The sequence below is a fragment of the Ruditapes philippinarum genome, unplaced genomic scaffold (genome assembly GCF_026571515.1).
Source record: "Ruditapes philippinarum isolate M1 unplaced genomic scaffold, ASM2657151v2 ctg2704_1_1_1_1, whole genome shotgun sequence".
Taxonomy (NCBI): domain Eukaryota; kingdom Metazoa; phylum Mollusca; class Bivalvia; order Venerida; family Veneridae; genus Ruditapes; species Ruditapes philippinarum.
Genome location: NW_026854017.1, coordinates 11942 through 36049, shown reverse-complemented (window position 1 = coordinate 36049; position 24108 = coordinate 11942). Strand labels below are relative to the sequence as shown.

Here is a 24108-nt window from a genome sequence, read left to right as displayed (position 1 = left end):
ATATCAACGTGAAACTTCATAGGTGGATAGATCTCACTCAGGAGGTGTGCAATGCACAAGAGTGATAACTTTACCATTCCTAAATTTTGAGTTATTGCCCTTTGTTAAAATTTCATACTTAATTTTTCACCTGAGTGGAGCATAAATTAACTAAAAAAAACAAATCTTCATAGGTAGATAGATCTTTTTGAGGATGAATGTTGTGCGAAAGAATGATAACTCTATCCTTTATAGTTTTTGAATTTTGAGTTATTGTCATTTGTTATTTTCATACTTTTTGTCCGGAGAATATCTAAAAAAGTGTTAGAAGTAACAACTTGAAACTTAATAGGTGGATAGCTCTTTTTGATGAGAAGTGCAGCACACTAGAATGATAACTAACCGTGCATTATTTTTCAGTTATTGCCCTTTGTTATTTTTCATACTTAATTTTGTCCGGGGTATAACTACAAAAGCCTTTGAGATATCTACATGAACCTTCAAAGGTGGATAGATCTCACTCAGGAGGTATGCAGCGCAAAAGAGTGATAACTCTACCCTTCATAATTTTTGAGTTATTGCCCTTTTTTATTTTTCATACTAAATTTTTCACCTGAGTGGAGCATATCTCTGAAAAGGTCTTTGAAATGTCAACATGAAACTTCATAGGTGGATAGATCTTTTTGAGGAGGAATGTTGTGCGCAAGAATGACAACTCTATCCTTTATAATATTTTTTGTTATTTTTCATACTTTTTGTCCAGAGCTTATCTCAAAAAGTGTTAGAGGTAACAACTTGAAACTTCATAGGTGGATAGATCTTATTGGGGGGCAGTGCAGCACACTAAAATAATAACCTACCGTGCATTGTTTTTTCAGTGATTGCACTTTGTTATTTTTCATACTTTATTTTTGTCCAGGGTATAACTACAAAAGCATTTGAGATATCAACATGAAACTTCATAGGTGGAAAGATCTTACTCAGGAGGTATGCAGTGCAAAAGAGTGATAACTCTACAATTCATAATTTTTGAGTTATTGCCCTTTGTTATTTTCCATACTAAATTTTTCACCTGAGTGGAGCATATCTCAAAAAAAGTCTTTGAAATGTCATCATGAAACTTCATAGGTGGATAGATCTTAATGGGGAGGAATGTTGTGCACAAGAATGATACCCTTTATATTTTGTTAGTTATTGCCATTTGTTATTTTTCATACTTTTTGTCCGGAGCTTATCTCAAAAAGGTGTTAGAGGTATCAACTTGAAACTTCATAGGTGGATAGATCTCATTGAGGAGGAGTGCCGCACACAAGACATTTAACCTACCGTGCATTATTTTTCAGTTATTGCCCTTTGTTATTTTTCATACTTATTTTTGTCCAAAGCATAACTACAAAAGCCTTTGAGATATCAACATGAACCTTCATAGGTGGATAAATCTCACTCAAGAGGTATGCAGTACACAAGAATGATAATTATTCTGCTCTGCTACATAAACATGGCTCTTGTAACAAGTTACATTATGATATTTAAAAACCTTCTGAACAAGTCACCATGTCAATTCAACACAATGCTATTTGGAGATACCTTATCAATATATTTTACTGTTTTTGTTGTTGTTTTATTTGTGTGTGGGGGGTTGTTTTTGTTTTGTTTTTCGCCGTGACAATCATATTGCTGCATTTCCCAGCAATTTTTTACTTGTTTAACTGATTTATTGAGTCATTGATTTCTAATGTCGTACAGTTTTCAATATATATTCGGAATACAATTTCAGCTGTTAGATTGTTTGCATATAAACATCTTGGACTGACATTACATTCAGCGCAAGACCGACATCAACCTCTCTCAAAGTAGCAATATTAATGTATCTTTGCGTGAATGCCCTTACTCATAAGGGTATATATCTGATTGAATATCAAAAAGTCATGTCAACGGCCTAATTCCATCGAAAACATACGTCTTGAATACGATTGATTTGTCGTAAGCCCAAAGCATGATCTTGTTAACACAAGACTGCGGCTGCTGTTGTACCTCTGTGTACAACCCTCCTGATCCGGCATATTAAACGAGATACACTTTTCAAAAGCAGACCCTTCTGTACTGCAAGCTTTAAGATTATGTACACAATACTCTAGGTGTGGTTGACTCCTAAGTAATCAAACCGCAGCCGGAATATTTGCTGCGTTGTCGTTAACAAATGGATTTTGTGGTATTTTTATTTGCAATAGCTTTTCTGCCACATTTTATGCAGTAACTGAATGTTACTGAATTACATTGCTCTTTTTATGAAGAACATGACTTTTAATTTCCAAGTCATTAGTTAAATTGCATGATTTGATTGTGATGTAGGACTCTTTAGCCCGGCTTGTCCAGCACTCAGTCAAAGCTACGGTGTCTGATGTCGACAAACTCGACGCCCTCAGTTTTAAGTCCGGTATCAAAGTATGTGAAAATCTGTCTTTGAAGGGATAACATAATACGGATCTGAGGTGTTAATGAGCTCACGAAACCCTTCATTTCTCACACCGCTAACAAACCACAGATCTTTTACCATACAATTTTGCTATTTTTGTTGCAATTATCCTTAATTTTTTGGAATTTTGTTTATTTTGTTGCATTTTATGAAAAGATTTCAATGATTGTTGGTGGTTGACTCCCGGACTCATTCACAGAAATGGCAATGATATTTTTTGTCATTTTGTGTCATTTTGTGATGCCATTTTAAGTGCATCGTGAATTTGCTTTGAAATAACCACGTTAGATTGCAACACCGCATCGGTCGTAAAACGCCGTATTTTCAATACTTTCTTTGGACTTTATTTTCCTTTAAACGAAGATAACTGCCACACAGCACTCTTTTCCTTCTTCTTTTATATCAGACTGTTATCTTATTCGTCTACTATATTCAATCACCGGAACGCTTAGATCCGTTTATTCAAGCAATTGCATTCCCAGGCACTGTGTAATGTTTGTACCATAACACTGTAATGTTTGTACCATAACACATATTAATTACTGTGTACTATAATTGATTGTATATCGGGCATTTTCACATAATTAATTTATCAAGAAACAAATTATGGAAGACTTCCTTAGAATATAAAAACGATAAAACTGAGTGTGACCGCAGCAATATGCCGGTATACCAGTAATAAGTTTCAGCCCTACGGCGAAAACTGTCCCAAACAGTTACTAAAGAAACTTACCTTTGTGTTTCATTCACGGGTACGCATATTAATACCTTGTAATGTAATAAAAGGAATAGATATTAATATAGCCGTGTAAATCTTCATTTACCGTCACCTTTGGCAAAACATGCAAGATTGTTTTAGAAGAGTGGGTGTATGTCTTTTAACAAATTGATAAAAAAGTAAAGGATAAAAGGACTCTCAAACAATAAGTTCTCGAATATTCTTTAATTACTTAACTCTACGGAATAACCTATCTAATGCTATAGTTACCTGCCTAATCATAATTTCATTTTTCATTGAAAATGATCCATGGTATCATAAGTTTGACTTATGTGAAGCATGTAAAGTTCCATCCTTGGTTGCAATTTAATAGTCTAATAATTTCTCCGGAAATGGCATTAAAAAATTATTAAAGATACAAATGTGTTGCTTTATTCATTTAGCCACCTCAATGAAATCAATATATACAAACCAACAGCTGAAATTAATAAGCGATTGTATGGTGGCTGATTTGTGCCATTCGTGTTTTCGTCCGCGAACCCCCCAGCGAAAGTCGAGATTCAAGTTAAACCCGGCGAGGGGGGGAGCTTTGTTTTGCCGCGCCCCGCTTTTTACCTGTTAATTTCGACATTGCTTCCCGGGGGGGCAACGCTTATTAGCGGGGGGGGGGGTGCGCATCGAAGTTTTAATTATTATCCTCCGTTTATTTCATAAATCTTGGTCCGCGACCCCGCAGGCCGAAGTTTAGCGTATTATACTTCGCCCTGCGTCCTTGCTTATTTGTTCCACGCCCAAGGTATTTTAACTTGTTGATTTTCAACTTTTCGCTTGGCGGGGTAGCCGGGCGAAAACACGTGCGCAAATCAGCCACCATTAGATAGAAATACCGCACTTGCCATAGTTTAAGAAGCTTTTAGTGTCGCCTTAAAAACGGCGACAAATAGGGGTTACTTTTGTCGGTGTCGTTGTCGGTGGTGTCGGCGTCCCCTGTAGCTCGTCCGGAGCATAAGTCAGTCATTTTAAGTCGGATTGATTACAAACTTGGTAGGCATGCTTCTTATAATTACCCGAAGTGCAGTGCACAAGAACCGATACTCTGCACTTCTTAATTTTTGAGTTATTGCCCTTTGTTAATTTTCATAATTTTTTTTGTCCGGGCCATTTCTCCAAATGTATAAAAGCTATGGACTTGAAACTTCATAGGATGATAGATCTCATTACGAAAAAGTGCATTGCACAAGAACCTGTACTCTTAATTTCTTATCTTTTTAGTTATTGCCCTTTGTTAATTTTCATACTTTATTTTTGTCCAGGCCATTCCTACTAAAGTATAAAAGGTATGGACATGAAACTTCAAAGGATGATAGATCTTATTGATAAGAAGTACAATGCACAGAAACTGCTGCTCTGCACTTCTTATTTTTTTAGTTATTGCCCTTTGTTAATTTTCATATTTCATTTTTGTCCTGGCCATTTCTCCTAAACTATATTGTTCACAAGGCGACACATCCGACTCGCGGAGTTCTGTTTTAATTAAATTATGAAAATGAATTATGATACTATTTTTAAACTGAAATCCACATGTTAAATCGGAGTAATATGACCAGGCGGTTGTACCGTTTATATTGATTTTCAGTTTGAATTGGTTTTGTATTGGTAAACAATTTCAGTATTGAATGATAGTGAATATTACAATTGTTAGAATTTGTGGGAATAAATATATAATAAATTTGAGAATGAATAGAAAAGGAAGTAGTTAAGTGTGAAATGGCGTAAGTGTATATAAAGGCTTAAAACGTCTGTACAAACCTGTCATGTTGGATCGTTTCAAAATTAGTCTATATTAATTTTTGAACGCGTTATATTACGTAATTTGTGTATTTGTTGTAAACAAATCTTTAAAAAATATTTCATACATATAGCGTCAAAACCTTAGATAAATCATCAGTGAAATTATCATATGTTTTACTATTTGAAAAAATAACACTGGATATTAAGTAAAAATATTGTGTTATTTTTAATTTTTATTTGTTCTAATGTTCTTTAGTAGGAATAACTAAGACATTTGAAACATAGAATCGAGTAATAAGAAACAGTGTTCCGATAAAAGAAGGACAAGTTGGATTTAAGCCATGATAAAGCCAGTGTATTTACATGCAACATTATTAATTCTAGTGCCTTTCCTTTCTATTGTTTTTTCTACCAGTAAGTATGCAATACATTTTGGTTATCTCTAAATATTATGCCTTTAGAAAAGAATATTTACTTATTAAGAAAAGTCGAACATTAGGTTTATAACGTTTAAAAATGGGTTTAGAGCATCTTAGATGCTTGTTACCTGAATGAAATTGCGTCAAATTTAAAATAATACATCATAAAAGGCAGTTAAATGTAAACAAAACAGTATTTTGACAGTATTTTGACATCCATACAAAATATTAAATCACAATAAATCCAATTATTGCCAAAGAGCACATTGGTAAATGAGTACATTGTAAGAATTGTAAAGAAATACAAAAAAGAAGATTTTGATATTTAAAAGTGAAAGCAATATGGACCTTTAATTTTATAAATTTTGACAAAAAAGTTACAAACAATGAACAGATGAACTAATATATGTAATATTCATGTTATATTTTGTGTTCTTATGAATAACTTACACCCAAAAGTACCAATATGAAAATATTTGAGTGATTTATACACATTTTATTATGTTGGTAGTTTTTCATGTTTCACTGCTATACCTGGTATGTCGGACCGTATATGTCACGGAAAGTATATGGTACACATGTGGGACATATTCGGCCGAATTAATCACATCTGTCTTAATGTGCCAAATACATTTTTGCGATTTGGTAGTAAATGCCTGACCGTATATGTCCCACATTTAACATTATTACCCCTCACTTTTTTCGTAATGCTAAATTCCCATAGGCCTCTGGGAGTTATTCTTACTGTTAATGCAAGTGTACCACGTGACTACGAATTTTGTACTGTTACATAGGTAACAGCATTTTTAACAGTATAAAATCTGGTCACGTGGTCTATTTTCTAAATAAAATGAAAAAAAATGGCCGCCATTTTTTCTCGATTCATTCTTATTTTCGACGATAGGGCATCGCCGAAATTACTATTACTCTGATAAAATTTAGTTCTTTGCACCCTAGAGTCCCTTTCGCGTATTAAATATATTTTTGTTGAATAGTCAACAGGAAACATCCGTTTTCAACGGAAGTAATTGCAATGTAAATAATTTTGTGTCAAACTGGAACATGCAGACAATTACAGCATGCAACAAAGGATAATTTAACAATTTTAACCAGTGAAACGTTACAGAAAGAGTTGGTGGACAATAATCTATAGGATATCATCGTTATTTTCTAAATGCACTTTGTCAAAAACCATGCGAAGAATATTCTGGATGCAGAAGGATCAGATTTCACAGATCATAACCTTGTAAATGGGTTAGTGTTTTGTTTTCTGAATAAAACACAGCTTATTTTATGTTTATGACTGGTAGATATCATCACTTGCCTAAAGAATAAAAGAAAAACAGATTCTCAAGTAGGCCTACAGTGCACTTAAAACTCGCAAGGTAAGGACAGTTTAGTTATTGCTTCTCTTTGCTTATTTTTGTTACAGTTAGATTTAGTTGCCAAATTCAGATCATCACAGCATTTGTTCGGGGTAATAAAATAAATAACACATGGGTTTGTGGGTAACAGGAAAAATATCATCCCTCGTATAAATACTGTTACACTCGGCTACGCCTCGGGTAACAGTATTTCCTCGGGATGATATTTTTACTGTTACCCACAAACCCATGTGTTATTTATATACTGTAAACTAACATTATGATCGTCGGTTTAACCTACATTCATCATCGCTCTTAATACATTATCATCAAAACAACATCATCATCATACATTATAACCGTAAATTAGCAATATATTTGTTTAATTCCATGCCGATTTACTTATTATTTTACCAGTAATATGACTACTGTGACACAGACACTGTCTTTGTCGTAAATATGGGCTAAATATTTTGGACATCTATATTCATTGATTTGAAGATAAAATATCGACTTTTTATGCCCCCACTCTGAAGGGGAGGGGGGTCAAACATTTTACTTGTCCGTGCGCCTGTGCAGTATTTGAGCTAAGGTAATGAAACTTTAAGTGAATATTAGTCAGCATATTAAGTTGTATACATTGGGTTTCGCTTGTCGATATTCTGCATTTATGCTAAATTTATTGCCCTATACTTAGTCAAAATCAGCAGTTTTCAATTTGTTATACACGTTGTGCATTGGGATTTCACATGTTAATTTGAGTAGTGTTGTCATACATGTAGTTATAGCCCTTGACTTGGGGAATTTTGTGTAAAAGGTGGGGAGTGGGAGCATACGTGTCCTATGGTTTTAATAAAATTGATTTGCCATGATGAAGTTAAATTTTAGACTTTTTTAAGTATTGATTTTTATGATTTCATGATTATGTTTTACAAAAACCTGTCAATATGCACAACGTTGTAACAAATTGCAATGTCGTCATTAAATTTTGTTATTTTTTTCTTTCAAATTTATGAAACATATACGTTTTTTGTAAGATTATCTTACGCACACAAAGCGTGATTTTGACATGTACTTTACAAATGACGTTATGCCACTAAATAAAATTAATTATTTTACGCCGTGACTTAGATATAGGCAAAATCAAAACTTTTTTAGTCACGAAAAAACGAGGTTGTTTTAACATTTTCAAAAATCTATTTCTATAGGTGTCAGTGGGTCAAGGTCAAGGGTGCCAAGTATAGATTTCTTACATTTATACATATTTGATGAAGTTGAAAATTTATCACTTCACAAGTCATAGCAATGACTTGGCAACTTATATATTTCACAATTACAAAATGCCATGACTCTGTTTACAATTTTTTGGCAATGTTTCTGTCAATAACTGAGTGAATGGGTAAACATTTTTTGAAATATTGCTACTGACAAGAATCGAAGCCGGGGGCATTTGTTTTTAACAAACACGTTCTTGTTGTAAATGATGAAGTTTTGTTGATAAACTGATGTTAGGCTCTAAAGCCTATAAAGAATTTATTTTAGTTTGATTGTATAGGAAGATATAAACTTACAGACATAATTTCAAATTCGTTTTTGGAACCAACACAGTACTAAACAATAAGCGTTAAGTTTCATGCCAATGACAGGTTTTGCACCCATGCAACCAACACTTCTTAGACTTCTTACCTGACCTGTAAACCATTTGGCCATGCTGCTACTTAATTATCATTTGACCATATGATGATATTAGCAACAATTTTGGCAGATATATAATGTATACCTTCTGGTCAAAATAAATAATGATAATAAACATTTTAATAAATCCTCACTGTCACATTATCCTAGACAACCTTAACAATTATACATCATAATTATGCATGCAGATATCCTTATTTATAAGAGTCAATTTTTTAGATGTTTTCCTCTTTAGAGCTTATTATTATTGAAAGTTTGTTATAAATTTATATTTAGAGTAACTTACTAACAAGCATATATCTTTTCTATATCACCCATTTAACTGCACTTTGATCCACCAAATGTTTCTTTTATAATTGGTTAAATTGTTGCCCCAAGCATAATCTAAAATATTAAAACCCTTAAAGTAATCATTGATTGTTTCAAAAACAAAGGGGTGGGTTGGCCAGGGTATTATACTATAGTATTTGCTTATAATGTAAGGAATAAACTTGATCTGAGAAATTGACATGACATCATTCTATTAATACAAATTGGTGGATCAAAGAGTAGATTTCAAATAATTTTCACTTTGTTAATCAAAATATTAAAGCACTGCTGCACTTTTACAGGAAAGTTTATTTTGCCTTTTGCTCACCATTTATTTTCTAAAACTTTGTTACGGATTATGTTTTCTAGTTATAAATTCTCTGTAAGTGCGGACATGACCGACACAAAATATCTAACATGCAAGATTAATATTTAATAAACAAGGGTTCCAATGAAATATTCTGTTAATTAGATTCTGTTAATTAGATTGGTAAATGTCGATTGATGGGCTGGCAGGTTGCCTTTGGAATAGATAAGTTTTTGAATTAATGTCTCTGATAGAAAGTTTTTGAATAAGTGACTCTGAGAGGCACCAAGTTTAACAAAAAACCTCATCAGGCTCATTTTGTTAGGATTTTATAATTTGACCATTTTTGGCAAAAAATTTTGATGGCCCTTTTTTGCACATATATTATGTTTGTTGAAAACCAGGTTTATTGTTTATTTATGTTTATCATTTTGGTAATATTGTGACACTGCTTGACGCGCTCACTGCTAGGCAATGTTTTAAAATGCTCACAATGGACAGTGCAACTGCTATGGGTTTTTTTCAATCCCCTTAGATTAACATTTGTACGTAACAAGTCATGCTCTATTGCTATATATGTTATTGTGAGGCATGTCATTTTCAGCTTCCTTTTAAAGATGACCAATCAAAATATAAATATATTTATGCGCTTGCTCCTCCAAAAGGTAAACCATTCAGGTCAAATAAAACCATGTTTAAATTCTAAATGTGTTATAACAAAGCATGCTTAAAGATGATCAGTTAAATCATCATTATGTTATATTTAGATCTTAATGTTATTAAAGAGGAGCATGCTCATTATGTGTTATATTGGAGCATGGCTTTTTCCTTTTATAGATGATCAGTTGAGACAAAAGTGGTGTTTTTGTGTTACAGCATTTTTAGGAGAATCGTGTGTGAGTCCTACACGAACATGTTATATAATTAACTCAAATTGTAATGGTAGTATATGTGTGTGTAATACTGGTTACTCTAGATCGGGATCTGTTTGTGTAATAACTCCAGGTAAGATTGCATGTGTCACCCTAAAAACATATAGCTTTGGATAACGGGAAAATATTTGTACTGTCTTGCTCACCATGACTTTTCTGAAGAAGGTTAGGCATTTTAGGCCTAAGTTAGTTTGTTTGATGGCATATCAATTACTTGTATTATAAAAAATATGTTTTACTTTTAAACTTACCTGAATTAGACGTAACATATTTGTATTTGTATTACACATAACATATTTATGTTTTGTTAAATAGTTGGAAATCTTACAAAAGAATAAACAAATAATCATTTTAAAAGCACTGTTTTGTTCAAAGATCAAAACAAAACAAAATGCTGATTTTATTATATCAATAATCATAGAGCAGTAGTTTGCAAAGCAATTTGTCTAATAGGTGATTTAAAAACTGTAATCAAGGTCTTGCTTTTTCAAATGGTTGCAAGGCCACACAGTTTATCAGATTATCAAAACATTCTTTACAACAGCTTGACAACTTGATCATTTAACAGTGTCAACCAAGTTAAAAAAAAGAAATTGTCTTTTAGTATTCTTTGCAATGTTTAATTATAGATGAATACTTTAGGAGATCAAAAGTTTTGACATGGACTTCCAGCAATAACGTAGCCTAAGTAGTTAAGGTATGAGCCTCCTAATGGGCACTATAAGGAACTGTAAAATTGACAACATAGGTCAATTATAAACCTTAAAAGTCACAAGAATGCAAAATTTAAACAAAGTGTAACGTATGGTTTACGTGTTTTGGAGATTTTTCTTAAGTAAAACTTTGCTATTAGAAGGGCTCTTTTTCAGAAATGAGAAACTCTAAATATTCTATTTTATAATCATTATGAAACAATGTTTTCCTATAGAACATTTTTAAGAAACAAATAGTAGCATGCAGCTAACAAATGACCCAACAAAATTATTGTTTCTACTCAAAATGTTTGAAATATGTATATAAATGTTACCCTATCCCACCCATTTTAAGTACTTGTTTGATCATTTTTCTACTTGAAGGGCCTTATTCAAAATATCCCTAAAATTTACTCAAATCAGGGGCTGTTTTCAAAGTTTGCATAAATTTTCTTAAAAGTACAATGTATATTGGTTGCGCTTGTCAAATATAAAATACTTTTACCGTGTTTTTTATTTTTATTAGACTTTGAAAATATGAGGTACCATATTTGATAAAAAAATTTGGCACAATTTAGCCAATAAATACCAATAATAATTTCATAATTAAAATGAAACACTTTTTTCTTCTCAAGAGTGATATGAGAGACACAAAAAATGTTCAAAGGAAAAAAAAATGAAAAAATGTTGCCGCTTCTGAGGTTTGAACCCATGCCCCTCAGTTACAATGCAGTTGACAGTAGTTCTAGCCTATTTGAATACTCTTCAAAGTGGAGGTAATGCATTAGGTGGATCATACCTTAAGAACCATTGCTTAAGCATCATCTGTTCATACATCCAAAACTATATAGGAATTAAGATCAAACAATGTATGAGCCGCGTCATGGTAAAACCAACATTGTGCGTTTGCGACCAGCATGGATCCAGACCAGCCTGTGCATCCGCGCAGTCTGATGAGGATCCATGCTGTTCGCTGTCAGTTTTTCTACTTGTAAAAGGGTTGGTAAGCAAACAGCATGGATCCATGCTGGTCGCAAACCTATTATGTTGGTTTTGTCCTGACGCGGCTCATATTGATAATATTCCAATCTTGACAGTTTTGGAATCTCGGAAACTGCTCATGAAATACATGTACTTTTTGCATGTCAGCGAAGTGAATAATTAATGCATTGTAACCTCTGGAGGAAAGGTTGTGTTGAATATGATTACCTGTTGTTTTAATGCATGACTGCTTTTACTCATAGAGCAATGAGACTGCTTAATAATATATGTTGAATACAAGCTAGCACAATTAAAACATAAAGTATAGTTTATATTATGTATATAGGTAATAATATTTTCCCCTCAGTCGTTACAAAGCTGCTGGTGATTGAGTGCTTATTTTACTCAGTAAGATTGTAAAATGTATTACATATATAAAAATGTATAGATGGTTAAAGGTTTTACAATATATTTTGAAAAATTAACCTAGTAGAAATAAACTATTACATAGTAAAATGCTAGTACATATATATGTTTGATAGCAGCTTAATACTGTGAAATTGTTATGTTATTATGATATTCATTAAAAGGTACTTATAAAAGGCTGATTGGTTTAATTACCCAACTATCATATAAAAGCAACATGGTATTACAATGTATGTTAGGTTTAGCATATAACCTGTTTAAACCAAAAGCTATTAACCCTTGCTACTAGTATGTAGCCAAGCCAGCCAACACATCTGTGCATTTTGGCCAGGCATAGAGTAGTAATGGGTGCTTTTGGGATGCTCCAATTTAGTACTTTTGATATTGAAATCCTTTAAACCACTTATGGACTGTTCCAAATTTAAAACTGGGAAAGTCTATTATACAAATTTAGTGGGTTAAACATTAGAGATGGCAATGTCAATGAGGGGTGGGGGTGGTTGTGGGGTTATATAAGTCTATCATACAGTGTCATACTAGGGGAACTTAAAAGAAATGGATAACCACACAAAGTTAATGATTTCACAGTATCAGATTTTTATTGCTTTATTAATTGACAATTAGTAGCAAACTTGTAATGTATAAACCTGTAGATTGCAGAAATTTTCTTATATTATACCGTTTGTTTTGAAATTTAACATGATTTTTGGTGCATTGTATATTAATCTTGAAATGTTTGAACCCTTCCTAATAATTCAGGATGTAATTTTTATTTATGGAGATTCTCATAATCTTGAACAACAATAGTTTTAATAAACGGAACAAGTTAAATCATAAATAAGTATTGTCCAATTACTGAACATATTGTTAGCACTAATCATACATATAGCATTGAACGTTTTTTTTGTTTTGTTTTTTTTGTTTGATGTTAACTTAGGACAATGCAATTGAATATATTTATATGTACAATGTATGTATATATTTCAAATGTTTGGTATACAGTAAACTATGGTTGGTTTAATTAGATATTGAACTGTATGCTATATAATGCATGCATAATTGACAGAGTGTTATGACATATGTACATGAATGTTTTGTAAGCTGTGTACAGCAAGGTTTGCTAGCAGTTATGCTTACCATCTTGAAGGCTTTTGTTTAACAACCCTAGACATTGTTTTATTTCTTTCCCTTTTTTCTTTGAGGATTTCATTTTGAATTCTCTATATAAGTATCAATTCTGTTCATAATCATTTTACCATCTTCATATTTTTTCATTTTTTTAACATATATACAGGTCCGATAAACTTTAAACACAAATAGTAAGTTTTTATGTAGTTGCTAACCATACATGTTTATGTTTTACTTTCAGCTGGAATTAACCAAGCTTGCACAAATCCAACAAGAACTTGCCCAACCAATGCTGGCTGTACTAGTGGAACATGTCAATGTCTGTCTGGGTACACTTATTCAAGTTCTTTAGGTTATTGTGTATCAAACTCAGGTAACATTGTAATCCATCTTTTCAGCTTTGTCACAACCAAAGGTTTAAAGTGAATTGGTCTATAATATGAGGTCTGAAATACCATAAATAACTATCTTGATAGTACATGCATTTAGTATCAAACATCTTTGGCTTGTCCTATCTCAAATTTGTTCATAAATATAAACCTTGACATAAATTGAATTCAGTGCTAAAACGTTTCTTATTTCATTTCAGTTGGAATTAACGAACCTTGCACAAATCCAACAAGGACTTGCCCAACCAACGCTGCCTGTTCCAGTGGAACATGTCAATGTCTGTCTGGGTACACTTATTCAAGCTCTCTTGGTTACTGTGTTGCCAATGCAGGTAAATTTTCATTCATTGTTTCCAGCTCCGGCTAGATTTTGTATTACATTTGTTGTCCTTGTTTTATTCCCTTAGTGCTGTAATATTTGGCATGCCTTTAGATATAACTCTTAGTCTGCTAGGTGCATAAAAGACGAAGCTGTCTGATCATGGTTTGCAATATTCACTATTCAGTAGGTACATTTTCTGAAATTTTCCCTAAAAATAATAAATAGTTTTGCCCAGATTGAAAGTTGGACAAGCCTATTTAAAATACTTTGTGTAGAAAGGATTGAATAATATTTTATACACCACAAAAAATTACCTTCTAACAATCACTTGAAAAATGTTAAGGAAATACTATAAATCAAACTGTGGCGAGAAGCTTATATATTGTATAGTACTTTAACAATGCCTGCTAGAATATAATATATGATAGAATATTACAATATTCGTTATTTAAGCCGGAATTGGTGAAACATGCATAAACACATCAAGGTCATGTCCAAACAATGCTGCCTGTACTAGTGGAATATGCCAATGTCTTTCTGGGTACACATATTCAAGCTCTTTAGGTTACTGTATAGCAAGCTCAGGTAATGTTCACAATGTTTGTAAAATCATGTTCATTTGAGAACTTTTGTTTTACACATTTTCTTTGTTTAATCCATTTTGCTGTGTGTTAATGCTTTAACAAATAAGTTGTAAAAAATATTAGCCAAATAAATTTTAGGCATAGCTAGACATAACTTAGTGAAAATATTTCAAAATGAAAGTAGTTTGGGGTACTTGATTGAGAGTCTCTCAAGAACGTCACGTAGTTGCATGATGGGCAAACATAATCCACTTGTTTTCTATTATGGGGATATTATTATTACACAGATTTTAGTTTTTCATCTTTTCTAAAAAAAAATTTAGGTTTACATTTTTCCCTTTTCTTTTCTTTACCATTTAATGCATATATAATGATATTTGTCTCAAAATTCTTTATTAAATATATTTTAGGTTTAAACCCTTTGCTAGACTTTGCAACTTTTATCCTTTTAGTATGATAATGTTTGAAATTTAGCTTTCAATCAATATGACAAACTTACTATGGCCAGATTATCATATGTTACCCAAAATTACAATGTTGATTATTTTAGCTGGAATTAACCAAGCTTGCACAAACCCATCAAGGTCATGTCCAACCAATGCTGCCTGTACTAGTGGAACATGTCAGTGTAACTCTGGGTACACTTATTCAAGTTCTTTAGGTTACTGTATATCAATGTTAGGTAATATACAGAATCTTTGTACATTCAATTTTATAAATGATTTTCAATATGTTTGTTTACTTTATAAATCATTCTACTTTACAGTGAAATAGTCAAAGTAGTTACACATCTTGTATGTTTTGGTCATATCAAAATAATTCAAATTATGCACATAATATAATCAATCTCTCAAAGCTTTTTCATATTTTAAATTTAGGGATACTTGTAGGAAATCCTCACTGATTAATTTTTCAGGGCCTTTCTAGAAAGTTATAAATCACATTTTAGTGTTTTATCCAGTGCTAGTGTATGTATAATATCATGAAGTATTTCGTCTTTCAAATGTTTTCCTTCCCTTTACCCTTAAGTATAGTTTATTTATTTATTTTTTTTTTTGCTTTCTTTACTTTATATTTCATTCAATTTTACATCACCTGCTAGATTATAGTAAACGTTAGAAAATAAATGTTGATTATTTTAGCTGGCATTAACCAAGCTTGCATAAACCCATCAAGGTCATGTCCAACCAATGCTGCGTGTAATAGTGGAATATGCCAATGTCTGTCTGGGTACACATATTCAAGCTCTTTAGGTTACTGTATAGCAAGCTCAGGTAATGTTCACAATGTTTGTAAAATCATGTTCATTTGAGAACTTTTGTTTTACACATTTTCTTTGTTTAATCCATTTTGCTGTGTATTAATGCTTTAACAAATAAGTAGTAAAAATATTAGCCAAATAAATTTTAGGCATAGCTAGACATAACTTAGTGAAAATATTTCAAAATGAAAGTAGTTTGGGGTACTTGATTGAGAATCTCTCAAGAACGTCACGTAGTTGCATTATGGGCAAACATGCTCCACTTGTTTTCTGTTATGGGAATATTATTATTACACAGATTTTAGTTTTTCATCTTCTCCAGATTTTTTTTTGTTTACAATTTTCCCTTTTCCTTTTTTTACCATTTAGTTAATATATAATGATATTTGTCTCAAAATTCTTTATCAAATATATTTTAGTTTTATACCCTTTGCTAGACTTTGCAACTTTTATCCTTTTAGTATGATAATGTATGAAATTTAGCTTTCAATCAATATGACAAACTTACTATAGCCAGATTATCATATGTTACCCAAAATTACAATGTTGATTATTTTAGCTGGAATTAACCAAGCTTGCACAAACCAATCAAGGTCATGTCCAGCCAATGCTGCCTGTACTAGTGGAACATGTCAGTGTAACTCTGGGTACACTTATTCAAGCTCTTTAGGTTACTGTATATCAACGTTAGGTAATATACAGAATCTTTGTACATTATATTTTACAAATGATTTTCAATATGTTTGTTTACTTTATAAATCATTCTACTTTACAGTGAAATAGTCAAAGTAGTTACACATCTTGTATGTTTTGGTCATATCAAAAGAATTCAAATTATGCACATAGTATAATCAATCTCTCAAAGCTTTTACATATTTTAAATTTAGGGATACTTGTAGGAAATCCTCACTGATTAATTTTTCAGGGCCTTTCTAGAAAGTTATAAATCACATTTTAGTGTTTTATCCAGTGCTAGTGTATGTATAATATCATTAAGTATTTCGTCTTTCAAATGTTTTCCTTCCCTTTACCATTAAGTATAGTTTTTTTTATTATTTTTTTTTTGCTTTCCTTACTTTATATTTCATTCAATTTTACATAACCTGCTAGATTATAGTATACGTAAGAAAATAAATGTTGATTATTTTAGCTGGCATTAACCAAGCTTGCATGAACCCATCAAGGTCATGCCCAACCAATGCTGGTTGTATAAGTGGAACATGTCAATGTAATTCTGGGTACACTTATTCAAGCTCTTTGGGTAACTGTGTATCAAGCTTAGGTAATGTTCATTATGTTTGTAAAAATCTATCTTCTTTGTAAGTGTTAGTGTGGCTCTTCCAGTGAAAAAGTCAATAAAGCTGCCCAGTCTCAATTGGGTATAATTTAATTACAATCTCATAATTGAATTGAAATGAATACATTAATTTCTGAAAAAAGTACCAAAAATGATTAAAGGCAAAAACTGCTATAAATAGTTATACAATTTAGTTAATTTAGTTAAGGTGGAAGGGGTAAAATCATTAAAACCATGTGTAATTCAGTAACAAGCTTGTTTTAAAACTTATTTGATTCATTTATGTAACATACATGTTTGATTTTTGTCTTAACAATAGTTTTTCCCACTTAACACTTTAAGTATAGTTCATAATGGTATTTAACTTTTCCTATAGTGTAGGATTTGAATTTCACCACCCTTAATATCATGAAACCGTATGTAACCAGCTTATTTTAAATTTTATTAAATTCATCTAAGTATCACTATCACACCTGCTTGATTTTTGTCTCTTCCCTTTACACACTAAAGTATAGTTCATTATAGTATTTTAGCTTTTCCTAGATTATATGATTTGAATTTCACAACCCTTGCTAGATTATAATATATGTTAGAAAATGTGAATTGTTTTAGCTGGAATTAACCAAGCTTGCACAAATCCAAAAAGAACATGCCCTACCAATGCTGGCTGTACTAGTGGAACATGTCAGTTTAACTCTGGGTACATATATTAAAGCTTACTGAGTTACTGTGTAATAATCTCAGGTAATGCTCACAACTCCTGTAAAAAAGACTTTCTGTTTACAAAACAAGTAGGGGTTAGGTTTTTGGATGGCAATATAAAGGTAGGCAGTGTAGGTTAGCTAGCATTTCTTTAATTTAAGGGGGGGATATATCTATGACACATTAAATCATAAATTGAATTTAATCTTAATGTTATTTTATTCTTAGTTTTTATCAGTAAACACAGCTTTTTATTTATAGTGTCAACTCTGTCACCATTATAAGTATGCATGATGTGGATTTTTATTTTTACCTTCACATTTGTATCCTGTACAGAAATATCATAAATTACGAAATTTGGCTTTTACCCGGCTAGATCATTATTTATAAAAGCTTATAAAAATGTTGCATATTTAAGGTGGAATTAACCAAGCTTGCATAAATCCTACAAGAACTTGCCCAACCAATGCTGCTTGTACTAGTGGAACATGTCAGTGTATCTCTGCATACACTTATTCAAGGTCGCTGGGTTACTGTGTAATAAGCTCAGGTAATGTTAACAGTTGTTGGAAAATAAGGCTTACAAAATCACCTTTATTTAGATTAGATGTTAGTAAAATCTACTGTGTCTGCATTTAGGTACTGCTACACAATCATATTTTGGACATAATTATTCAATTTAAATGGGGCATAATTTTACCCAGCTGTCTTAAAATTTGATTTGGTCATAAATATGTGATATCACAATGAAGCTGAATTTGTAAAGAAATTGCTTTGAATAGTTACACAGTTCAATTAAAGTGTATCTGATTGAAAATCTTCGTAAATTTTTTTCTCTGGGAGTGTGGTTGTTGGGAAATTGGAGGGGGGATAGGGTATGTAACCAACATTTTCTTTAAGCTCATTATTATGCATTTTTGTGTTACAACACATAGAATGTGCCTTTATTATAGTCCCTCCTGTTTAAACCTTTTTGTTGATGGTATTTTAGCTTTTAGTTGATTATACTTTGATTTATTTTATGTGCAGTCAGGCCCATCATGTGTTGCAGATTTTGGTATGTATTGCTCTCTTCTAAGTTGATTTAAGCATTCAGCCCAGGTACAACTAAAGTCTGAAATAATATATTATGTTTGTTTGTTTGGATTTTTACAGCACGTCAACACATAACTGGCAATTTAGTGCCGAATGCTATAATAGGCTTAAAATTTATATTCTCCACAATCGGTTGCAGTCGTACATGGCACTGCCAGTGAAGCACACAAATAAGCAAGCTGATAGACTTAGTTATTAATGCGTTTATTTGGACAGTGTGAGATTATGACATTTCAGTTAAACATTTCTAGATGTTTTATGGTATGAATAAGTCAATTAGAAACATAGGGGGAATTTATTTGAAACAAAACAAATGTTGTCATGTTTTTTCAGTTGTTTTTTTTATTTTGTTATACAATATCTATATTTGCCAAACTTTCTTAAATATTTGCTTCAAAAAAATTGGGTTTTTTTGTTAGTTTTAAAATGTAAGTAATAAACTGGTGTCAGGGTTTCGTATTTACATTTATTTTGGTCGATCTTTTTATTTAAATATATTGCATAACCATATGGAACATGTCAATGTCTGTCTGGGTATATTTATTCCAATTCTTTGGGCTACTGTGTTTCCAGCTCAGGTAACTTATTATGTATCTTTTCACCTTGGTAACAGCAGAGGTGAATTAAAGTAATTGTCCCATAATTTCATAATGGAAGGTTTGTCATTTTATTAATGATTATGTCGATAGCAATTTATTTTTGTATCATAGTGAAAATAAACTGCGAAAAGATTATATATAGATAGTGTGGTGAATATAAGATACATAACCAGATATGACATATCAATTTATGGCAGATAATAAATCGATCTAGAACAAATATTAATTATTAATCATTTGAGGTATATGTTTCTACAAAAACAATTTAGAACTGTTTTCCAGAAATATTTCATAAAACATGGAGTAAAAGGGTCTGTTAAAGACAAGTATATGCTACTGAACATTTATTGTTCAATTCAACAAAAATATCCCAAACAATTTCTAAATTTAAGTACCAATGTAAAAACTACAACTTGTACAGATATATTTATATAGAATACTAAAATGAATACTACTGAAGCTAACATAAGTAACACGTCAGTCAAAAGAAATACGTCAAAAATTCATGTAAATTCTTAGGGAAAGGACAAAAATATACATGAGGATCGGGCTTTTTTTCTTATAACACAATTTCAAAAAGGTCAAAATTTATCCAGAAAACTTATGTAAAAGACGAATTCCTTGAAAACCTGTTCAATTTTGAAAATGCCGAAATCAAGGAACTGTCTGCTGTACCTCGTTATAACTTTGTTATTATTGAATGGATTGACATCATCTTAAAACAGAACATTTTTAGGATGATACCTTCACGTACTGCATTGCCGGTTAATTAGTCATACATTTTATATAATAAACACAATTTTGAGATATAGTTGCATTAAAAATAAGAACATTAAACATGACATGTTTATATACATATATCATATTACAATATACGAAAACAGCCTTAGATTGCACTGGTCAAAAGTCGGATATGATTAAGTACTTTCTACGTATAACTTGTAAAACACACTTTATTGACATTTTTATGTGGCTAGCTGTCAATATGAATAGCGGTCTAAAAGCCCAGGAAAGGAGTTCAGTTTTGAACTGAGACTTGTACAAGCAGTACACACATGTATAATTAAAATGCAAAAGTTCAAGTTTTGCGTTTTTAATCCACTATACCACACGTATATTAAACTCAAATTTACCTTGCCTCTTATATATATGACCTTGATCTTGAAGGTTAAAATTATTGAATTGTCACAGATTTTTGCTATCATTGACTTTAAGCTGTTAATTAATAAAGGGATTATCTTCATACTTGAAAAAACAACATTCTAAACAAGACCATTTTAAAGGTTGAACTGACTTTGACCTTGATGTTTAAATGACCTAGATTGTCATGGTCAAGTTATTAAGTTTTATTTAAATTGTCCAAATTTTGTTATTTATTTACGGATTTAATTTAACCTTAAACAAAACAAGTTTGGCTACCAAACAAATATATTGAATTATTCAGATGTGACTTTGACCTTAAATTGACCTTGACTGTCAATTCAAATTAATGAATCTCTTGTTTTTATGTAACTGGCTGTAACTTTGATATTTATTGATTAACTTTATTTTAGGACACAACATATTTTAGGTCAGGACCTTCATTTAAACAAAACTCAAATTGACATTGACTTGTATGTGACATTGACCTTGAAGGTCAAATTATATAATTTTCACTGACTGTCTTTATAATTGACAAGAAACACATATCATCTTTTAAGTATAAACGCTCAGTTATCATTCATAACAACAAAACCATTGCTATGTAAACAGCTAAGTGCCTGTTTTATAAATGTAGGGAGCGTTCTTTGTGTGGTGACGGTACGTGTACTAGTATACGTGTTTACTACGCATATTTGTCCGAGTAGATGTCAGAAAAGATTTATTTTGTAAGTTGAATTTTAGTACAAATTCTTAAATCATAGATCTTATTCTTTACAGTTGAAGATATTGACGATCGAACCCAGCCAAGCAATCCAAACGAAAATTATGCATACATTTTAGCAGGAGCAGTTGGTGGATCAGTAGCTGTGCTGATCATTATTGTTTTAACTATCACAGTGGTAGTATTGGTATTTAAACAAAGAACAAGGTAATCGGTGCAAATTTGTTTGAAAGTTTCATTTTCAAAATGCATCAAAGCGATACAAATGTTCAATCAGTGGTTCTGCTATTCTTTATTTCGTTAATATATCTTGACGAAGTTATTTAAAGTTTCTCGTAACGACTGTTTGTGGATTGTTAAGTGCTCTATTTGTGTAACATCGAAAACTGTCTAATGTAATACCACTGGATGATCCGTACAAAAGATCATTCAGTTAGAATGAAATATGGCTGACAGAAAAAAAAATGCACCATTTACTGAACGCAGTCCAATTAGTTTACAAGCACATAAGCATTTACGGTTACAGTTCCTGTTAGGTCCTCTCCTAAGCGACAAAAAGTTGAGCCGATCTTTAGCCAATATTTTTTACCATAAGATTATAATATCAAAATAAAAGTATGTGTTCTAAAATATTGGGAAAAAAAGATATGTAACCGATATGTTTTAAATTTTATTTGTATGATGATCAGTGAAAATTTCGGATTATATAAGAAAGTTGAAACTTAAACCGTAGCACAGTTTTTTAAACTTCATGACTTATTTCCTAAAGTGCGAAAATTACTATTAAGATTTTGAAAAAAGAATACTTAAAATACGTTAAAAACAGTGAGCAACATATTTAAAAGCAAATGGCTCATGCACGAAATCATTCGTAAACTATGGTCACCCGTCTTAGAGTAGAAGCACAATATTTTGTTACGGAACATTTTATTCTGTTTTTAAACAGTATACATGTGCGTCAAATAGCAGAATGAAGCATTGTTTCAATTATGCCGAGAACCGATTATAAAAACACCATGACTTTACTGCATTTATTTCATTATATATAGCTTTATACCATATTATTTCTGACTCATTTTCTTGTATTACAGCGAGAGTAATAAAACACAATACTCAACTCCAGATTCTCGAATTAACAATACTGACTCTGAGTACGACACTTTAGATAACATTAATGGTAATTTCACAACCTTTATCTCTACTATTTATACTTTTCATGTGGCATGAATCCAGACACCTTTATTTGAGAAAATAATTAGTCAACGATATTGTAAAATATGCGTCTCGTTCTTAAGCTTAAAGACAATATTTTTTTGATTTAAACAAATAGATAAACTAAATACAATTCTAACAATTTAGAAACTATCACAAGATCTCATATTAAGAGTATTTGTGAAAAATAATCAAAGTACTTCATACTGAAAATGATATTACATATTGCAAATATACATAATATAACATTGTAACGTAATTTTATGAGTCAGTTATTTTTTAACCTTCTTTTTATAAACAATAAACAATTAATATTATTTCTTTTTTCTTTTTCTACAGACAACAACAGCCAATCAGAAACCACAGGCTATGAAAATGCTATCACAACAAATTTATGATTTACTTTCTTGCTTACAAAAAACATGAGAAGAAAAATTGCATCGTTTTATTATTATATCCATATACAAGTTTCCTTATATGTCATGTCAGTTTTCTATAAAAGTGATAAAATGTGCGGACATTAACGGCGCATTTCAAGCAAGTTTTTATCTTGTCATCATACAAACATATCTACACAAAACATTATCAAACTTGTGATATCGAGGCAAAATTTGTGTGTTACAAGTACTACGATGAAGTTCACCGTTCGAGTAATCACTAACATCAATATATGTATAGTTTTAAAAAATGTTTATTATAATTTATATACAGTTCTTATTTTCAAGGTTTTTGCTGTATATTTGAATGCACAAGGGCCATTCTTATAGATCCTGAAAATTAAAGTCACTGCAATATAAATTTTTTTAACATATTTCCGATAATAAACTTTAAAGATATACTATGCTCAAATTTTATATAAAAATATATTGATAGTTGCCACACAGTCTCTTTGAAAATATAAAATAAACATGTAAAGACTGTACACAAAGTTTTAAAATTCTACACATTATAGGTGATCAATAGTATCATTAAAAACAAGCAGTTTTTTAGGAAAAGGTTATTTTTACTTTATCTGTAACAGGGAACGCATCTTCCCAAACATTGCCGCCAAATATCACAATAATTAATCTGTCTTCACTTATACCATAGTTGTACGGCGTCATACTATAATAATAAACTAGCTACCTGGCACAAACATTTCAGAGAAGCAACAGTTAGTGTCACTAATGGACCATGAACAAGCATGGATTATAATCAAATGATCGCCAGAGAGCTTGTGTAAAACACAGTATAGGAAATCTATAATAGTATAACAAACTTACACAGTTGTTCAAGTGTTTTGACACACGGATGCAATCAGATAAATTAAGCTGAGCAGTTTAAGCTTATCCACTCAACAGGAAACAAGGATGTGAAACAGACGGGGAATACTGGGATGTCCGGCAATAACCACTACAACAGAATAACTGTTTTAACCTTTCCGAAGTTACAAGTGTAGTGAAAGATATGTCCACAATGTGCCCATACATACTCTGAAGATGCACAAAGTATATGCTAGATTGGTTTCGAGGATATTATGACAGGAGCAGTAAGCTTTTCGTGTACATTCTTCTAAAGCTTTTGTCA

The 24108-nt window shown here is 31.6% G+C and overlaps 1 protein-coding gene across 1 annotated transcript; it reads left to right on the top strand.

Moving 5' to 3' along the window:
- The first annotated feature begins 1477 nt into the window (after positions 1-1477).
- Positions 1478-22940, top strand: LOC132738687 (prion-like-(Q/N-rich) domain-bearing protein 25). The gene is made up of 14 exons (XM_060726273.1): positions 1478-1486; positions 2332-2424; positions 13459-13546; positions 13807-13938; positions 14382-14513; positions 15063-15194; positions 15655-15786; positions 16333-16464; positions 16924-17055; positions 17683-17754; positions 18191-18322; positions 21387-21537; positions 22422-22507; positions 22882-22940. The coding sequence occupies exons 1-14, from the start codon at positions 1478-1480 to the stop codon at positions 22938-22940; spliced, it is 1482 nt and encodes a 493-aa protein (XP_060582256.1).
- The last annotated feature ends 1168 nt before the right edge of the window (positions 22941-24108 follow it).

What these genes read in the sequence shown, in the direction of transcription:
- LOC132738687 (XM_060726273.1), top strand. An exon ending in ACATGTCAATGTCTGTCTGG is followed by an intron (nt 13,547 to 13,806) that starts GTACACTTATTC and finishes ATTTCATTTCAG; the next exon opens with TTGGAATTAACGAACCTTGC. An exon ending in TTACTGTGTAATAAGCTCAG is followed by an intron (nt 18,323 to 21,386) that starts GTAATGTTAACA and finishes TATTCTTTACAG; the next exon opens with TTGAAGATATTGACGATCGA.